Raw genomic sequence first — 16,194 nt, 5'->3', positions numbered from 1 at the left:
CAGAGGGGCCGATGGTGCGATATGGCAGCCTCGCCTCTGTCAGTCTGTCCCAGGGCATGCAATCCATTATTATTTAAACCGTTAACTGTATATTTCTGTACATTTACATATTACGATTCATATTGCCACATTCATTGACCTTGTTTATAGGTAATTTCATTGTTTGATCACGTTAAAATGTTCCTAATTTAATGTCTAAACGCACTTGGAAAAGGCAGAATCCCATGTAAAATTAGCGCAACAAACTCTATTTTCATTACTGAAAATAACTGTATTTTCATGAGAAAGTTATTTTCTGTTATTTTACGGTAGTATTTTGGCGCCCCAGCTGCCGGAATATTACTGTTTTTTTAGGATTTGTTTTTTTCCCCTATTTATAGATAATTTCATTGTTTAATCACATTAACATTTTCCTAATTTTTTTTAACAGTGTAGCAATGCATCATTATTTTTAAAAGCTTGCTGCATTTAGGGATAACAGCAAGCTACTTTACAGTTTATGTATAATATGGTGTTTTTTCTTTGTGTTATCTAAATATTACAATAACGTTGATATAATGTAAGTATTATTTATGCTTAAGAATAGTTTGAGAATGACTAAAACTAAATGAGTAAAAATGAACCTGATTTTTTTTCAGCAAATGGCTACAAAAAACAAATGTAAGGAAGACAACGATGAGAAAAATGGATATAAAAGTAAAGGTGTGTAAGGAAAAGCTACTGATTGATTTAATCAGAATTACACGTGTGTGTGTGCAGCAGGACAAAAATGGTATTTTTTCTCATGTTTATAGAAATCAAAGCGAGCCCTGCACATTCCACTGCGGCTCTGATCGTGGATGAGCCGGAGGAGACAGATCCATGGGACCTGCCAGAACTGAAGGACGCGGGTGTCCCGTGGTCAGGTGTAGACTCGTTGTTTCTAATAGTACAAGCAATGTCTCATCAAGGACTGTGATAAGACAGTCCTGATAAGATGTGCACATTGTTAATAACTATTGCATTTACAAATCAAGCCTAGTGATTAAGAACATTACCTGTACATTACACCATAAAGAGCTGCAGTAAAACACAAAGTCCTGCAGCTAAAGAGATACTGTTTGTTACGGTGATAATTAAAATATTCACTGATAAGCTTTTATATTTGATTTTTAAACAAAGTGAAAAAAAAACCCCAATAAGTTTATGTGTTTAGGAGTTTTCCCTCATGTACACCATATTAACATAATTCAGTGTGTCCTATTAAAGGTGTAAATGCTTTTGCAAACACTTGTTTCATATTTCGAGTTTGTCTGTAAGTTTGATGATTTTGTAAATATTTAGTTAAAAACAGCTTTAAGTGTTGATCTGTGTAAAACTAAAAGAATAAGACATAAAAGGCTTTTCCTGTTTTAAAACATTAATACAAACTCTAGTTTGCTTCTGGATCATCATTACCTCATTTTAAGAAGTTCAAACATTGATCTGATTACTTGAACAGTGTACCAGTAATAAATGGTAGTGTTAGTGATAGCAGTGAACAAACGTCCTGTTCAGATAAGATAAATTAGGTAAATTTGCTTTGACTGCAATAGAGGTTAAGATGAACTCTAAAATTATAGAATGTAATACTACTAGTATATAAAATTATTGGTGCTGTCAGCGTTAGTCTTGTTAAAATGACGTTAACGCCATAACCGCATTAACGTGGCAAATCTCCGTTAGCGAGTTACTGCATGGGGCTGCACGCCGTCAACGTGTTAGCGTGGTTAGGTCGTTAACGCATTAACGCCGTGCAGCCCCACCAGATTAACGCTGACAGCACTAAAAAATATACATAAATTACTATATTTACTTAGTTGTTACCCTCCTCTTTGAATCCAGCGCCACTGGACTATAGAGCTTACAATAAAGAAGAAGGGGGGGTAAGGTGTATTTTTGTGTAACAGTGCTTTTTTTCAGTCAGTTATTTCAGACATGTTGATCTTGTATATTTTGCTTTGTCTCTTTCTCTTTGTTTCAGCTCTGGATACCAAAGGGAAGGTCCTCAGAGTGCTGATATCAGTGGGGAAGCTGATTCTGCTTTTAGGTTTCCTCTATATGTTCGTCTGTTCTCTTGACATCCTGAGCTCAGCTTTCCAGCTTGTGGGAGGTACTCACTCTTAAACTTATCAGAAGCTGTGAGTTAATGTAATGTTGAGCAATAAACTTGCAAGTTATAGTCCTTTTACCACAGCAGACGTCTTGTTTTTAAAACACTGTGCAAGTCACCTTTAGCAGTACTCAGTTCTACTACTGTTTAAAATGTACCCGATCACCAATCCCAAGCATAATATTTTTATATTCAGAAATAAAATATGGTATGAATGTGAAAATGTTCACTCTCTACTGTTCACCTGGTCCAGGTAAAACGGCAGGTGACATCTTTCAGGACAATGAAATTTTGTCCAACCCTCTGGCTGGTTTAGTCATTGGTGTTCTGGTCACCCTGCTGGTCCAGAGCTCATCCACTTCCTCCTCCATAGTTGTCAGCATGGTCTCCTCTGGTTGTGAGTATGAACTTCTCCCCTCTACCAGCACATACAGAGACACATCCATGCACAGAAAACTCATCATGAGTGAGGATGATATTGAAGGAGGTCTGTGTGCCTCCACAGTGTTAACAGTTCAGGTGGCCGTTCCTATCATCATGGGCACCAACATCGGCACCTCGGTCACAAACACTCTAGTCGCCATGACGCAGGCTGGTGAATGCAACACTTTTCGGAGGTAATGAATTTGTGCTTCATGGAAGCTTCCTTTCCTTCTGCTAAACAGAAAAAAGTAACCCAGGAGAAAATATGTGTGTGTTCTTCATTATATTGTAGTAATATACAGAAATATATACCTTGCAAATCTTGTGGGTATTCTCCCAAGAACACCCTGATGAATTATAGCTCTGTTCAGACGTTTACATGCACTCATCATGGGCATGGATGTATGGTTATTCGGGGATTTCCATGTTTTCTTTTAACTGCTCTTTTTCCAGAGTGAACTTATTGTACAGAATACATCTTTACTGACTTAAAAAAAGGATTGGGTGCATAAATTTGAATTTTCTGTAATCTACACATGGTCAAAACTATACACGCAGGCCCAAATATATACTTTATCCACTCCAAAACCAGTTTTGATGTGTGAACGTCCAACTGTTTCCAAGTTTCAACCATCTAGCTGTTGCTTTGAGATGAAGTTAGAGAATGTGTAGGACCTTTAGCTTCTCCTTTGCTTCACCATATGGGGGTGGTGTTGAAGGTCTCAGTCCATGGCGATATAATACTCACTTCACTGACCGTTACGTGGTATTTCAGAAGTTTCTAGTTCATGGCAGGCTTGTTCCAGAATATCCTAAGCAATTTCTTCTCATCCCAGGGTAACAGTTTGGGACTTCCTCCAGAACTCTACAGTTCTTCTTCTATGCTGGCAAAGAGAAATTATCAGCCGTAGTCACTCATGATCAAAAAATTCTTGCTTTTTTTTTTTTTTTTTATCATTTAAAGTCAGTAAAATGTATTCTGTACAATCATTCCACCCTGAAAGAAGAACAGTTCAATGAAGTCATTAAAGCCAAAAATTACCATGGCATTCATGCCAATGATAAATACATGTAATAGTAATAATAATAATAATAATACTTTTTATTTATAGGCGCCTTTCAGACCCTCAAGGTCACCTTACAGTAACACATAAACAATACAATAAAAAAGATAAGAAAAATGTATATATAGCAAACATGGTAGATAAAATTTAGACATAAACAGTCATAAAAGTATAAAAGCAAATATAAAAACTGAGCAAGGTAAAAATGGCCTAAGACAGATCAGGTGTATGCAATTCTAAACAGATGGGTTTTGAGTAGTGATTTAAAAGTGGTGAGACAGTGTGTGGTCCGGAGAGCAAGTGGAAGTGCATTCCAAAGTCTCGGGGCAGAACAACTAAAGGCTCTGAGTCTAATGGTAGTCAGGCGAGCAGGTGGAACTGACAGAAGGGAAGCTGAAGAAGAGCGGAGTGTACGAAGGGGTGAGTATGTATGGAGAAGATCGGATAGATATGGAGGAGCAAGGTTATGAAGCGCTTTGAAAGTGCGAAGCAGGATCTCGAAATTGACACGGAGGTGAATTGGGAGCCAATGGAGCTGTTTAAGAACAGGTGTTATATGTTCAGTGGATCTAGTTCTGGAAATAATACGAGCAGCTGTGTTTTGAACCAACTGCAGTTTATGGAGGGATTTATGAGGTAAACCATAGAGAAGAGAATTACAGTAATCCAGACGAGATGTGACAAGAGCATTGACAAGTATGGCAGTACTGTGTGGTGTGAGTGAGGGACGAAGACGGTTAATATTACGGAGATGAAAGTAGGAAGACCGAGTGACATTATTTATATGTGCTGTGAAGGACAGAGTGCTATCGAGAATGACACCAAGACTCTTAACCTGAGGGGAGGGTGTGACAACAGAGTTATCAATGGATAACGAAAGACTGGTTGGAACTGTTTTGATCTGGTGCCTATTAAAATGAATTCTGTTTTATTGCCATTAAGTTTAAGAAAGTTGTGAGTAAACCAGACCTTGATTTCACTTAAACCGTCAGAAATGGATGTGGGTGGGAGAGTAGCTGTGGGTTTGGAGGATAGGTAGAGCTGGGTGTCATCTGCGTAGCAGTGAAACTGGATGTTATGCTTCCTAAAAATATTACCTAGGGGTAGGAGATAGATGATAAAAAAGTAAAGGACCCAGGACAGAGCCTTGGGGTACACCGGAATTAACTGGAGTAGATACTGAACTGTAATTGAACAAACTGTGAGCGGCCAGAGAGATAAGAAGTAAACCAGGTGAGTACTGTACCATTGATGCCAATAGATGCTAATCTGTGAAGGAGGATGCGGTGGGACAAAAGCTGCTGTAAGGTCAAGGAGAATGAGGATGGATATAAGTCCAGAATCAGCTGCAAGCAAAAGATCATTGGTGATTTTTACTAGGGCTGTTTCTGTACTGTGACATGAACAGAAGCCGGACTGAAACTGTTCGTACAAGTTATTTCCAATGAGATGATGATGAATCTGTGCAGCCACTATCTTTTCAAGAATTTTTGCTAGGAAAGGGAGATTTGAAATTGGCCTGAAATTTTTTAGATTGGAGGGATCTGAACCATTCTTTTTCAGTATTGGAGTTATTATTGCAGTTTTAAGAGAAGAAGGAACAGAACCAGATATAAGAGAGGAGTGTGCGATATTAGCAATCAGTGGGGCAAGAGACGGGAATGAGAGTTTACCAAGATTTGTTGGCGGTGGATCAAGTTTACATGATGATGACTTTAAGTTAGTAATTATGGAAGATAGCTGAGTTATTGTGAGAAGTTCAAAATTGGATAGAGAGGATGACAGCTGAGAAGGACAAAAAATGCAGATAGAACAATTGACCATTTCACAGGACGAGGGCAATTGCTGATGAATATTCTCAATCTTGGTGTAAAAAAAGTCCATAAATTTGTTTCAAACTGCGGCAGAGTGTGTATGTATGGCAAAGGTATCTGGGGGTTTAACAATATTAACAACAAATTTCCCACGTGTGGGACTAATAAAGGTTATCTTATCTTATCTTATTATGCAATGTAGAAAACAAAGTGTGAGTGTTTCCTTCAGCGGATTCAATAACAGAGGTGTAGTAAGCAGATTTAGCATGATGAATAGCTTCTTTATAGTGTTGTATATGACTGAGATACATGTCCTTGTGAATAGTAAGTCCTGTTTTCCTGGATAGACGTTCCAGGCGGCGTCCAGTAGCTTTAAGTTGGCGAAGTTCAGATGAGTATCAGAAAGAAACAGTTCGAGTTTTTTGGGGAGCCAAGGTATCTAAGAGGTTGATAAGTTCATTGTTATAGTGAGATACCAAGTCATCTATGGAAGCTGAGGCATCAGTGGTAGGTAAGTTATTAATGCCATGGGAAAGAGCTGATAGATCAATGCTCCTAATATTTCTAAAAGTAATTGAGCGGTTTTGTTTATTTTTGTATAGTGGGAGACTAGCATTGAATAAAACTAATTTATGGTCTGAAAAAGGCATGTACAATACAGCACAATTCTTAGGGGTGACACCCATACAGCAAACAAGATCCAAAATGTGTCCTTTGGAGTGTGTGGGAACGTCCATATATTGGCGTAAGCCAAAATTGTCCAGACAACACAGCAAAATCTCCAGTGTTAAATTAACACTAGAGAGTGTCTATATGGGTCCACACCTCTGAGTGTTAAATACAACACTGTTGAGTGTTAAATTAACACTTTTGACAGTGTTATATGTTTAAAAGTAACCTAGTCAGTTTTGAAGATTAACAATGGCTAACACTGAGCAGTGCTGATTTTCTAACACTGGAAAATAACTCAAAATGTTAGAAATATTCCAGTGTTAGAAAATCAGCACTGCTCAGTGTTAGCCATTGTTAATCTTCAAAACTGACTAGGTTACTTTTAAACATATAACACTGTCAAAAGTGTTAATTTAACACTCAACAGTGTTGTATTTAACACTCAAAGGTGTGGACCCATATAGACACTCTCTAGTGTTAATTTAATACTGGAGATTTTGCTGTGAAGATATAAAATCTCTTGTGGCTGAATTTGATGTGTTGTCCATGTGGATGTTAAAATCGCCCAGCAGTAGTATATTTGGAGATAAGAGTAGGGTTTCAGCGAGAAAGTTAGAAAAATCAGTTAAAAAGTCAGAGTTGATTTTAGGTGGACGGTAAACAGCAACTAATACTGTGGGGGTTGGTCCATTAATTTGAATCAGCATGGATTCAAACGAGGAGTAGGCAGGAGCAGAAAGAGAGGATACCTGTAAGCATCTGACCCCAACTGTAGCTTTCCTTACTGCAGCAGCAGTACATGTGATGATCTGTCCTGAAAAGATGAACATAGATAAATTAAAAGTGTGATGAACTTACTGTGAAGTTATACATATTTCCGTCAGAATTACTTTATTGTATTTTTATGGATACTGTTATATGCATTCAATTTTAGATAACTAATCCTGTGAATTTTATTTCATTTTATGATGTTTTGTTATTTTCTTTACTTGTTTACTTAGCTGTAAATGAATATTAATCGGTCTGTTTTATTACTGTCTTATTATCTGTATTATTATCTTACCTCTGAAGCCCTTTGAACTCCAATAACCTGCTACTATGTAACTGACAAACAGCCTTCTTTTCAACCTGAGATTCTTAGGCCTCCGGGAAATAAAATAAATACAAAATTAACCATGTAATATTTAATAAAAAATAAATAAATCAACAAACAAAATAATTAATTAATTTTTATTTTATGACTCTCAGGTTCAGAGAAAAGATAAATGGTACACATTTCCTAGAATTCTTTACCTGGAAAGCAGTGATATCACGCTTTCATTAGAAAGATCAAAGGTCATTGTTGTCTTTCTTTTGTGTTTCATTATGCACTTAGAGCTTTCGCAGGGGCCACGGTGCACGACTTCTTTAACTGGCTCTCAGTGTTGGTGCTGCTGCCTCTGGAGGTAGCCAGTGGTTACTTGTTTGTGGTCACCAAGCTCATCACTGATTCATTCGAAATCCAGAGTGGAGAGGCCCCAGATCTGTTAAATGTGATCACTGACCCCCTCACTAAATCAATCATAGAGGTAAGATGTCATTATTATCTTAATTTTCCAAATAACAAACAAACATGCAGCCGCCTTATTCAGTTTTTGGTCATCAATCTGGTGAAAAAACATGCTTGACAGGCCTGGATGATACAGTATGAGTGGCCATGCATAACATCTATATATAACAGCAGAATTTCACCTCTATCTAAAATGACATTGAGAACACAAAGTATTAAGCAGCACGATTCATTTCCTGAAAGATGAATGCTGACATGAATGTCTGTAGTCTATTGCTTTTTTTCATACTCTTAACATTATCAGACAGATAAGATGCTCATATATAAGACTGTTATCTCTCATGGTTTATAGTTTACAGTTTATTTCCTCCTCCCTTTTTCCTTCTGACTCAGCTGGATGCATCTGTGATTAGTGGGATTGCCATCGACGATCCAGAAGCTAAAAACAAGAGCCTCATAAAAAGATGGTGCCAAACCTTCACCAACACAGTAAGACCAAAGCATGTCAAATATATCCAAATATACTCCAAAGAACTAAGAATTAAATGCTGAATATATGTTTTCCACCCTGTTTCAGACCTTAATGAATGTCACAGTTCCTGGTCCAGAGAACTGTACCTCTCCGTCTCTGTGCTGGGTTGATGGCAACTATACCTTCACGCTAAAGAACGTTTCTCAGACATACAATATAAAGAAATGTAAGACCACTATTTACTTTAATTTAATTATGTAAATAAAGGAATAATGTTTCCATCACAATATAATAGACAGTCTCCTTGTAGAGACATTTGGATTTAACTGTGTACTTTTCATTGTCCTTGTGGGACAGTAGTCTGCCCAGATTAAGCATCTCATATACATATATATACATTAGATATACATCAGATGTCATCATAATAATAGTGCAATTTACTAATAGCACTGTGAGTCTATCAGTAAATTGCATACAAAAGTTGCATACAAAAATTACTACAGAAGTATCAAACATTATATGAACAAAAGTAGTGGGACACCTACACATTATACCTACAGGAGCTGCTTCAGCTTGGAGACTCATGCCATGAAGCTTCCAGCACACAGTTTTTGTGCTGATGTTAATGCCAGAGGTAATGAGCTGTTCAGTTATTGCATCAGTAGAGCACCGGTGACTTTTATGCACCACGCTCCTCAGCACTCAGTTTATCAGGTCTGCCTCTTTAAGGCTGAGTTGCCATGTTTCCCGAATGCTTCCACTTTGCAACAAAACTACTTCGACTTGATCTTGGGAAAAAAAAATGTTACAAACTGACTTGTTGCATTGCATTGGAGTACCTTACTCAAATTCAGTGGGCCCATTCTTTTACAAATGTTTATAATGGTAGACTTATAAACATTTTTACACTCCTGTGGCAATGAGGCTGAATGAAACACTTGAATTCAAAGACATGTTAAGACATGTAGGCCAGTAGTTTTGTCCATATTGTGTATTTCTTTCTTGTAATTATGTGCGTGTTTCTGTGTGTTGCCAGGTACACACCTCTTTGTGGATGTGAATCTGTCCGATATGGCGGTGGGTCTGATTCTGCTGGCTCTCTCTCTGCTCGTGCTCTGCTCCTGCCTGATCCTCATAGTCAAGCTGCTCAACTCTATGCTGAAGGGACAGGTGGCTGTTGTCATCAAGAAAGTCCTCAACACCAGTGAGCATCACTGCACTCTATAAATTCTGTAAAAAACTGGATGCGATATGTAGAATAATACATGAATGTTCTTGTATTTCTGCACAGATTTCCCATTTCCCTTCGGTTGGGTCACGGGCTACATCGCCATTTTAGTCGGTGCTGGAATGACCTTCATCGTGCAGAGCAGCTCAGTGTTCACTTCTGCCATTACGCCACTAGTTGGTGAGGTTAATTATGCATTCATCCATTACTTCTATCACCTCCATGTATTTATTATTAAAAACAGCATTGATGCACGATTGCGAATATTTGTTTCCTTCCGAATGTTTTTTTCTAAAGATTTCTATATCTTGTTTGTCTTTTTTATGTGACTTTTTAGGCAGTAAAGGACAAAATCTGTCTGAAAGGAGTGAAATTATTGTTCTTTTCTTGATATTTTTGTTTATCCATAATGACCAGGACCTAAATCTAATGACTGTAATATCATGGTGAAGCAGATAGTGATGGTCGTCAGACACATGGTGTAAGGATGTGAAAATATGTATTCCAACCATGTCGTTTTTAATTCAATAGGCATTGGTGTCATCAGTATAGAGAGAGCGTACCCACTGTGTCTTGGTTCAAATATCGGCACAACCACCACAGCCATTCTGGCAGCCATGGCTAGTCCCGGAGAAACTCTGGCTGACGCTCTACAGGTCAGTCATTCCCACAAAAACACTCTCCTGTCCTGGTTAACATTAAATGTGTCAGTAATTGTATTTAGAACCACTACTTTTTTTAAAAAAATAAATCATTTTCTTAATTTATAATAATTTAAATATCATTGCAGGTAGATCTTCTCATGAGAAATTATGTCATATTTGCTATTTAACATATTTCCTATGGTTACCTACATATTAAGGTCTGCAAAAATCCAAATGACTAATTTTACCCTAATAATAATATTTTATCCGACTAATTTAATTTTTATTCAACTGTGACATTTAGCTTAACTTTAAATTTGTGGTTTGAGGGAGAAATTGGGTGCCTCCATGAAAATTTGGGACAAATCGTTGTGGAAACAGCTGTTGGAAATATAAACTTACTGGACACTTCATTAGGTACACCTTATCAACTGCTTGTTAATACTATCCAGAAAAGGTGGGCCGTTCTTTAAATTTGAACAAAATGAAAACTAAAAGACTTTCAAATCACATGAGCCAGTATTTTATTCACAACTCCAAGCATAGATAAGATAACAAATGTTAAAACTGAGAAATCTTATAATTGATTAACAAAATGAGCTCATTTCAATTATGGGTGATTTCAGTAACCTCAACTTGTTGGTGCCAGATGAGCTGGTCTGAATATTTGAGAAACTACTGGGATTTTCCCAACAACTACATAAAAAAATAGGTCGGAGGAGAATAGCCATACTGCTTCAAGCTGATAGGTGCAATTTAAATAACCACTAATTAACGACTCTCAATGCACACCACATCGAACCTTGAAGCAGATGGGCTACAGCAGCAGAGGACCACACCAGATGCCCCTCCTGTCCGCTAAGAACAGGAAACTGAGATTACAGTTCACGCAGGTTCTGCGACATTCAGATGGTTGGGACAGAATTTGCTGTAAACAACATACATGGCTCCATTGTGCTTTGCATCAAAGATTCAGGCTGGTCGTAGTGGTGAAATGGGGTGGGAGATATTTGGCACATTTTGACCCCCTAGTACCAACTGAGCATCTTCTGCTGGCTGCATCCAGCAGGATAACACACCATGTCATGAAGCTCAAACTATGTCAAACTGGTTTCTTGAACGTGACAATGAGTTCACTGTACTCATCCCAGCCTCCGCAGTTACCCGATATCAATCAAATAGAGCACCTTTGGGATGTGGCAGAATGAGAAATTCATATCATGGATGTGCAGCTGACCTATCTGCAGGGGTTGTACGATGCTCTCGTCAATATAGACCAAAATCTCTGAATCTTGTTGAATCCATGTCAGGAAGAATTGAAGTCCAAGCAAGGTGTACCTAATAAAATGACCAGTATCTTTGTGGCTCTGACATCTTGTGCCAAATCATTTATTTTCAATAAAAAAGAAACTTATCAGGAAATTATCAACCTGTAAAAGATTACATTTTTTACTCTGAATTTGTAGCAAGCTACCTCTTTGCACTTACACTGATGCTTGTTGTTTGTTAACAATTCAGATTGCCCTCGTGCACTTCCTGTTCAACATCTCTGGCATCATTCTGTGGTATCCCATTCCATTTACCCGCGTCCCTATCCGGTTGGCTAAAGGTCTGGGCAACATCACGGGCAAGTACCGCTGGTTTGCTGTAGTCTACATCATCTGCTGCTTCTTCGTTTTACCGCTTCTCATTTTCGGCCTGTCGCTGGCTGGCTGGAAGGTACTGGTGGGCGTGGGTGTTCCTCTACTCATCATGTTGATCATAATCATTGTGATCAACATACTACAAAAGCGGAAACCTGGGTGGCTGCCTGCAGTCCTGCGATCCTGGGACTTCCTCCCACTATGGGCACACTCCCTGGCTCCCTGCGACAAAGCAGTTGGGGTTTTAATCGCAAAATGCTGTTGCTGCTGCAAATGCTGCCAAGCTGCATCAGACGACCAAGAAGACAGAGCAGAACAATTGGAAAATAACAAGACGACACACACAGCAGTATATGACAATCCTGCAATGACTGTAGAGAATGAAGCGGAAGATGGGATGAAAATAGAGTTAAATATCCTGAAAATGACCACACTTTGAGATTTGAGATTTTAAGTGCAGTTGTGGTCAGAAGTTTACATGTACTCGTCATGGCCATGAACGTAACTGTGATGTTGGAGTTCTAATGATTTCTTTAACTGTTGTTTTTCCAGGGGGGAATTAAGCCAACTTACAGGACTTTAAAAAGCAAGAACTGGGTGCAAGTTTGAATGTATTTTGGATTTTCTCTAATCCACACAGGGTCGAAATTATACATAAACTCATTTAGGTTGTGCTGATAGTTGTACAATGTTATTAAAACACCTTTTTTCAATTCTTCAATTCAAACAATTCTCTGTAAGTACAAGTTATTTGTCACCACTTTGCCAACTTCTAGAAGAAGACCCCAACTCTCACCCCTTAGATGACAGGGAATTGTTCAGGAACATGTTGAGAAACCACAAAGGCTCAAGCCTGCCATGAACTGGAAACTGCTGGAAAACCAGCAGTAGGAACTGAACAATTGAAGCATGTTTTACATTGCCATGGACTGAGACGGCGCTGACCAAGACAGAAGTCCTTGCTCCAAAATCAACACCTTAAACAACTGATCTACAATTTTCAGCTGCCCATGTGGACAAGCCAAATGCCAAATTTTATGGTCAGGTGACACAAAGATTGAGCTGTTTGATCACAATGACAAGAGGTGTGTTTGGATGGTTAAAGGTGAGGCTTTCAAACCTAAGAACACAAATTTATGCATTATGCTTAAAAGCCAGGTTTTTGCCAGGAGACCAGCCAATTTAAACCAAACTCTGCCAAGACTGATGGATGCCAAAAGTATCTGGTCGGACTGCAACTTGATAAGGGACATTTAATCAAATATGTCATTTTGACGCTTTGTGGATGAGAGAAATTCCAAAATAAATTCAAACATGTGCACCCTATTGATATTTTTTACTGTCATTAAAGATGTATGCTGTCATTCCACCATGGAAAAAACAGTTCCAAGAAATCATTAAAAATCCAAAAATCTCCACGATGTATTTAAAGTTCCTACCACAACTGTATGTGTGTGACTGTGTGTGATGCAAAGAAACATACTAATGGACATATTGTAGTGTAACATAGGAAATGACTGCATAGACGAATGCACTAAAACGTTACATTGTTAACTGAAGTGACCTTGAAATGCGAGTGGAAATCTATAATTATATTAATGTCAGCAAATCCTATGAAAGGATCAAAACCAACCACTTTAGTTTCTCAGAGTCATCATATCGCGGCCCCAAACCTAACCCTAACACTAAGGCTAGCCAATCAGAATGTGTGTATGTGTGTTTTTTTCACAGAATATGTAATATTTGTTTTGGGTCTTTTTTTATTTTCTTCTCCTGAAAGATCCTCCTTTACTTTTTCCACAGCATGCTATTAGAGTGGGGTTAGGGTTATTAACTATGACGACTTAGATCTCGGAGTACTAATACTTCATAATTTAGCAAGTTTATGATTTTAACATCAAATCAGTTTGGCTTTGCTGAAGACATAAATGCAGCAAACATCAATGCAATTCTATTAACCTTATAAAGGACATCATCATTTCTTAAAGCAGCTTGGTACTTTAATTGTTTTTACTTTCATTATTTAAATGAAGGGAAATTTTTATTTGACTATTTTTCTGCTGTAAATCAGGGAACAAGACAGGGAATACTTTCACCCAGACATGTTGATTTTTGCTGTTTAAAATTTTGCTATAAAAATGCTTATTTTATTTATGAGTCCTGCTGAGTTGGTGAATTTAAATTTTAATAGTTCCCTGGTTCATGATTAAAAAATTGAAAAACCCAAAGGCTTCAACTAAATTTTGTGTTGTGTCATTGTGTCAGTATGCCATCATGATTTTCTGCCTGCTCATTGTTTGCTGATGAACATTTAGCTCATGTGTATAGCCTCAGAACTGGTAGCATCGCTATAAAGTGGTGTATGATGTGACAAATTTTAGCTACACAGACAAAGCTAGACTCAATCATGTTGACTTTGGTCTTTTAAATCAATTTGTGTGTGGATATAAAAATGCAGAATATCACCAGTCTTATCCTTTTAACATCTGAGTAACTGTATTGTCATGAACTAACATAACATTTAACATGCTAACTGTGGAGTCTGAGATGTAGTGCTTGTTTTTTTGTTGTTGTTGTTGTTTGTTTGTTTTTTTGCAGTTTCATTGGCACACCAACCTGTCATGTTTACCTAGTTTCATCATTTTCCCATTTTTGTATTTTTATACAGAGACAAAAAAAAAATCACTGTGTATAAAAGACACATTCAGATCTTTAAAACATCGTTTTAAGGTGTAGTATAACTTTGTAATTGAAGAGGTAATTGTATTCAAGGAATATATAGTCCGGAATTAGATGAATGCACATCTAACAATTTGTTTTTGTTTGTTTAATTGTGAGTTGTCCCCCCAAAAAAACTGTGTTAAAAAGCAAAAAGAATAAAATAATGCTAGATTCATCAATTGGTATGGTTTTCTGACCCGTTTATATGCTGATCATTTCTATATAGCCCTGTTATCTGTGTTATTTGTTTCTGAGCTAACCAAAGTATAAGGAGGGTGTTCAAAGTGTTAAGAGAGATAAAGACAGAACCCTGCAGTGGTAAGAGTCGCATCAGCAGGGGTACAGAATACAAGGTCGTCACGTGGTTCATGTAGGCTTTAGCTATAAATGCAACTATCTATCTACACACACACACACACACACACACACACACACACATATATATATATATATGTGTGTGTGTATATATATATATAGCGAGAGAGAGAGAGAGAGAGTCTAAAAATATCGTAAACTTTGTTAGTATTATTAAATTATTCTTTCATACTTTTTTAAATGACTGTCCAATGGTCCTCTCATTGTACGTTCACTGTATTGTTAGATCTTTGAAGTTTTGATTATTGATGTTTTGGTTTTTTTTGGTTTTTTTTAGACATCATCTACATCTACAAGATTGTATGTGTTTAGTTATTTCTTACCTATTTCCTTGATTATTTTCTTTACATTCTACGTTTTGCACAGAATTTAGGTCAACAGCAATTTTTCTCCTAAATGTACTTTTTAAAAACATTAGAGTTGAGTTGTACCATCACACCCGGTATCTGGGAAACCTTCACTGTCACGTGTCAGTGAGCCATGTGCAGGGAACATGAGATGCACCATCAATATATCAATAAAGAGGGTGTGGAACTGTGTCAAAGCACAACACGGGAATCACGACAGTTTCCACATGGTCAGCTGACATTAATGCCATGGAAATGTCTCTCCCCCTCGCTCTCTCTCTCTCTCTCTCTTTCTCACACACACACACACACACACACACTGTGGACTTTGATCTCCATTTCATTGGGTGACAGCAGATCAGATTAATTTTGATAGACATACTAATATTATGACATCTGTGTGACGGCGTGTGTTTGTTGTATTTTTAGTCCATCAGAAGAAAAATAGTTTAGATGTCTTGAACATAATTAATCCCAAATTCAGAATAACATATCTTGTATCTTTGGAAACTCTTAAATCACCTATAAAACTAGTACAGAATTACACTCAGCAGCAACTTTATTAGGTACACCGTGCTAGTACTGTTTTGACACCCATTTTGCCTTCATACCTGCCTTTATTCTTTGTTGTACATATTGAACAAGCTATTAGAGAAATTCCATATTGACATGATAGTATCACACAGTCGCTGCCAGAGATGGGCTGTAATCCGATTACTTTTTTCAAGTAACGAGTAAAGTAAGGGATTACTATTGCAAAAACGGTAATTAGATTACCATTACTTTCCTGTAGGAACGCTGCGTTATGTCTCATGACAGTGCTGTGTGCAGAGCAACAATGGATAATATATGGAGTGCGGGAGAGAGTATGAGCGTGCAGCATTTAAAGCGTGGAAGTACTGACCTTACTTTAAGTTTGAGTCCATAAAAAGTGACAAAAACATTAGTGTCCGTTGTGCGTGGGAAGAAAACTTCTTTTTACAGCGAAAAAAACCCCTAAACTTCCAAGCAAGCACCAAGTACGCTACGATGTAATGGGAAATTCACAGAGAAACTCGCGGATTCTTCCACTGACCGCTGCGGCACACCTGCACCAGGGTAAACCTCCGCC

At 37.7% G+C, this 16,194-nt stretch overlaps 1 protein-coding gene across 2 annotated transcripts; it reads left to right on the top strand.

Annotated features, from left to right (window-relative positions):
* Positions 1–609: 609 nt before the first annotated feature.
* Positions 610–14,508, top strand: slc34a2a (solute carrier family 34 member 2a). Of its 2 annotated transcripts, XM_084931154.1 has the most exons (12): positions 610–702; positions 795–905; positions 2,003–2,131; positions 2,385–2,528; positions 2,637–2,748; positions 7,480–7,672; positions 8,047–8,142; positions 8,231–8,351; positions 9,162–9,329; positions 9,417–9,533; positions 9,885–10,009; positions 11,516–14,508. In XM_084931154.1, exons 1-12 carry the CDS (start codon positions 618–620, stop codon positions 12,077–12,079), a joined length of 1,965 nt encoding a protein of 654 aa, XP_084787280.1. In that variant the 5' UTR covers positions 610–617; the 3' UTR covers positions 12,080–14,508. The 2 variants fall into 2 exon arrangements, with proteins under 2 accessions (XP_084787280.1, XP_084787279.1); XM_084931153.1 differs by having other exon boundaries at positions 2,385–2,748.
* The last annotated feature ends 1,686 nt before the right edge of the window (positions 14,509–16,194 follow it).

The sequence above is a fragment of the Perissodus microlepis genome, chromosome 6 (genome assembly GCF_051167445.1).
Source record: "Perissodus microlepis isolate ML-2025 ecotype Zambia chromosome 6, ASM5116744v1, whole genome shotgun sequence".
NCBI classification, from domain to species: domain Eukaryota; kingdom Metazoa; phylum Chordata; class Actinopteri; order Cichliformes; family Cichlidae; genus Perissodus; species Perissodus microlepis.
This window is presented reverse-complemented; position numbering and strand designations above follow the sequence as displayed.

Coding starts and splice junctions, on each gene's coding strand:
- slc34a2a (XM_084931153.1), top strand. CDS start 618: ATGAACCTGATTTTTTTTCAGCAAATGGCTACAAAAAACAAATGTAAG. Junction 2,749..7,479: donor GAATGCAACACTTTTCGGAG/GTAATGAATTTG, acceptor TTATGCACTTAG/AGCTTTCGCAGGGGCCACGG. Junction 8,352..9,161: donor GACATACAATATAAAGAAAT/GTAAGACCACTA, acceptor GTGTGTTGCCAG/GTACACACCTCTTTGTGGAT.